General features: G+C 36.1%; 1 protein-coding gene across 1 annotated transcript; it reads right to left on the bottom strand.

Moving 5' to 3' along the window:
• Window positions 1-422: 422 nt before the first annotated feature.
• LOC104243411 (large ribosomal subunit protein uL4c) lies at window positions 423-1,738 on the bottom strand. Its single transcript, XM_009798590.2, has 2 exons — window positions 805-1,738; window positions 423-718 (listed from the first exon to the last, which is right to left on the bottom strand). The coding sequence occupies exons 1-2, from the start codon at window positions 1,613-1,615 to the stop codon at window positions 681-683; spliced, it is 849 nt and encodes a 282-aa protein (XP_009796892.1). The 5' UTR covers window positions 1,616-1,738; the 3' UTR covers window positions 423-680.
• Between the last annotated feature and the right edge of the window lie 611 nt (window positions 1,739-2,349).

Genomic DNA, 2,349 nt, shown 5'->3' with positions numbered 1-2,349 from the left:
ACAATATAATCTATCAAAATATTGTGTATATTAAAATGATACAGTACAATATAATGCAACACTATAAAATACATTATGAAAGGATACATAACAACGATGAAAACAAGATGTTAGATAACAAAAAATGAAAGGCTTGCCAGAAACTCACAAAGTTCTTGCAATGTAGTGGATCACATAGACCAATTCAAGGGACTATAATGTTAAAGTAATTCTCCATGCCTATTCAGAGTATCAATTAGACACAAACAATCATTAAGAGAGTTCTCAAGAACACAATGTTGGCACATATACCAGTATCGTTTGGAGAGAGATATAAGTGTCAGAGTAGAACAAATGAAGCAGCGTAAAACAACAGCAAGCAGGAAGGGAAATGGTATTATAATTTTCCTCTTAGAAAAAACAATTTATGAAAGAATGGAAGATACTTGTAAATGAATGCATTAAAATTAAGCTGAGTTGCCGGAAACGAGGGAGAAACAAAAATTAGGACAAAAATAAGGCAAGGTAAATGCACAACTATCCATAAAGACGGTGCTTGGATCAACCAAAATCCCCTAGTTTTATCATACAATTAAAAGTGAAATATGCAAACTCCCTGTAAGATTTAAGATAAAGCCATTGCCATTTGCGGACACCCCCCTCTAAAATGGAACAGACCCTTTCTTTCTGCCGCAATATTATTACTCAGAACTTTCAGTGCTCTCCTCCGCCTCACCACCTGAATTCAAAATTAACGAGTTAGGAAAAAGAAGAGATCTTTAAAGGAAATTTTCAGATTCCAAAATTCGAAAAAGAGAAACTAACCATCATTATCTTCTTGGTCGTCTTCTTCCTCATCCTCCCATTCATTTTCATCGCCGTACCGCTCATTCAAGAAATCCACAGCCGATTTAGTTAAAACCAGCTTCTCAGAATCCAATATGTCAAACAGATTCAACGTTCTTGGAGTCAACATTTTCAAAGTCCCAATGTTTCTGCTGGACAGAATCACATTGTCTGAAACATCCGTCATCAAAAACAAAGATTTCTCTTTAGGGTCCAAACCCCACCTCCTCATCAAATCAATAAATTCCTTAGTCTTTGGCTTTTCAAACTTATCATTAAACTCTTCTACAACGATAGTATTCTCCGAAGCACTTGAAAGCGCCGTAGAAATGGCCAGTCTCTTTTCCTTTTTGTTGATTTTAACTGACCAGTCCTTGGGCTTCGGCCCAAACACAACCCCACCACCCGGCCGCAAAGGAGTTCGATTTGAACCGCGGCGAGCTCGGCCCGTTTTCTTTTGAGGGTAAGGTTTGATACCACCGCCCCGGACTTCTGAGCGTGTGAGAGTGGAGGCAGTGCCGCGGCGTTGGTTGCGGAGGTCGGTGGTGAGCCCACGATGGACGACGGCGCGTGCGGTATCTAGAGGGGCAGATTTTAGATTGAGAGTGGTGGAGCCCACCTCGGCACCATCGAAGGACAGAATTGGAATAGTGGCGACCTCTGAACGGATGGTGGCAATGGCAGCGACGGAAAGTTGTTTGGGGGATCTGAAAAGGAGGTGCTTTGAAGATTGGATGTTGGGGTTAGAGAGGAAAATGGAGGAAGAAAAGAATGAGAGGGAAGCAGCCATTGTTTGAGTGAAGGAGCAAAACCTTTGGAGGTGATGAAAAGTGTTATCTACAAATTTTGCTGGTTTATCGGTTTCCACTCTTTTCTTTCTTCAATTGGGTCATTCGGGTTATGGATCCCCTTCGTCTAAAACCGGTTACCTGATTGCGAAGTATTATTGTTTTTTTACCCTTCGTAAGTGCACTTTAAAATGAATAAATTATTTAAAAATGGAAAAACAAAATAATTATTCCTGAGTAAATTTTGTAGGTGGTCATTTGACTTTGTGTTTATAATTCAAAAGTCACTTCTCTTTCTTTTGTTACGTAAAAGTCATTCAATTTTGTGTTCATTACCTAGAAGTTATTTTTCTTTCTTTTGTTATACAAAAATCATTTTACGATGTTGTAATTATCATAATAATAATCACTTTGACCAAATTTTGCAAACCTTTTACCTGAAAACTCTATTACGCCCTTGTCATTAAAAATCCTCTCATATATGTAATACTTTCTATATAATATACTTTTATACATATATTTTGCTTATAATTAAAATAACTTAATATTATTTTATTTATTATTTTTATAATATATTCGTAAATTTATTTATTTTTAATATTAATTTTCAAGATATATAAGTAGCATTATTAAATTTGTCAGTAACATTACCATGAACAAATCTCAAGTCCACATTATTAATCATGCTTAATGAAATATGTTTAATAAAAATTAAAAAATCAAAGCTCATTCATTT

The sequence above is a fragment of the Nicotiana sylvestris genome, chromosome 7, assembly GCF_000393655.2.
Source record: "Nicotiana sylvestris chromosome 7, ASM39365v2, whole genome shotgun sequence".
NCBI classification, from domain to species: domain Eukaryota; kingdom Viridiplantae; phylum Streptophyta; class Magnoliopsida; order Solanales; family Solanaceae; genus Nicotiana; species Nicotiana sylvestris.
This window is presented reverse-complemented; position numbering and strand designations above follow the sequence as displayed.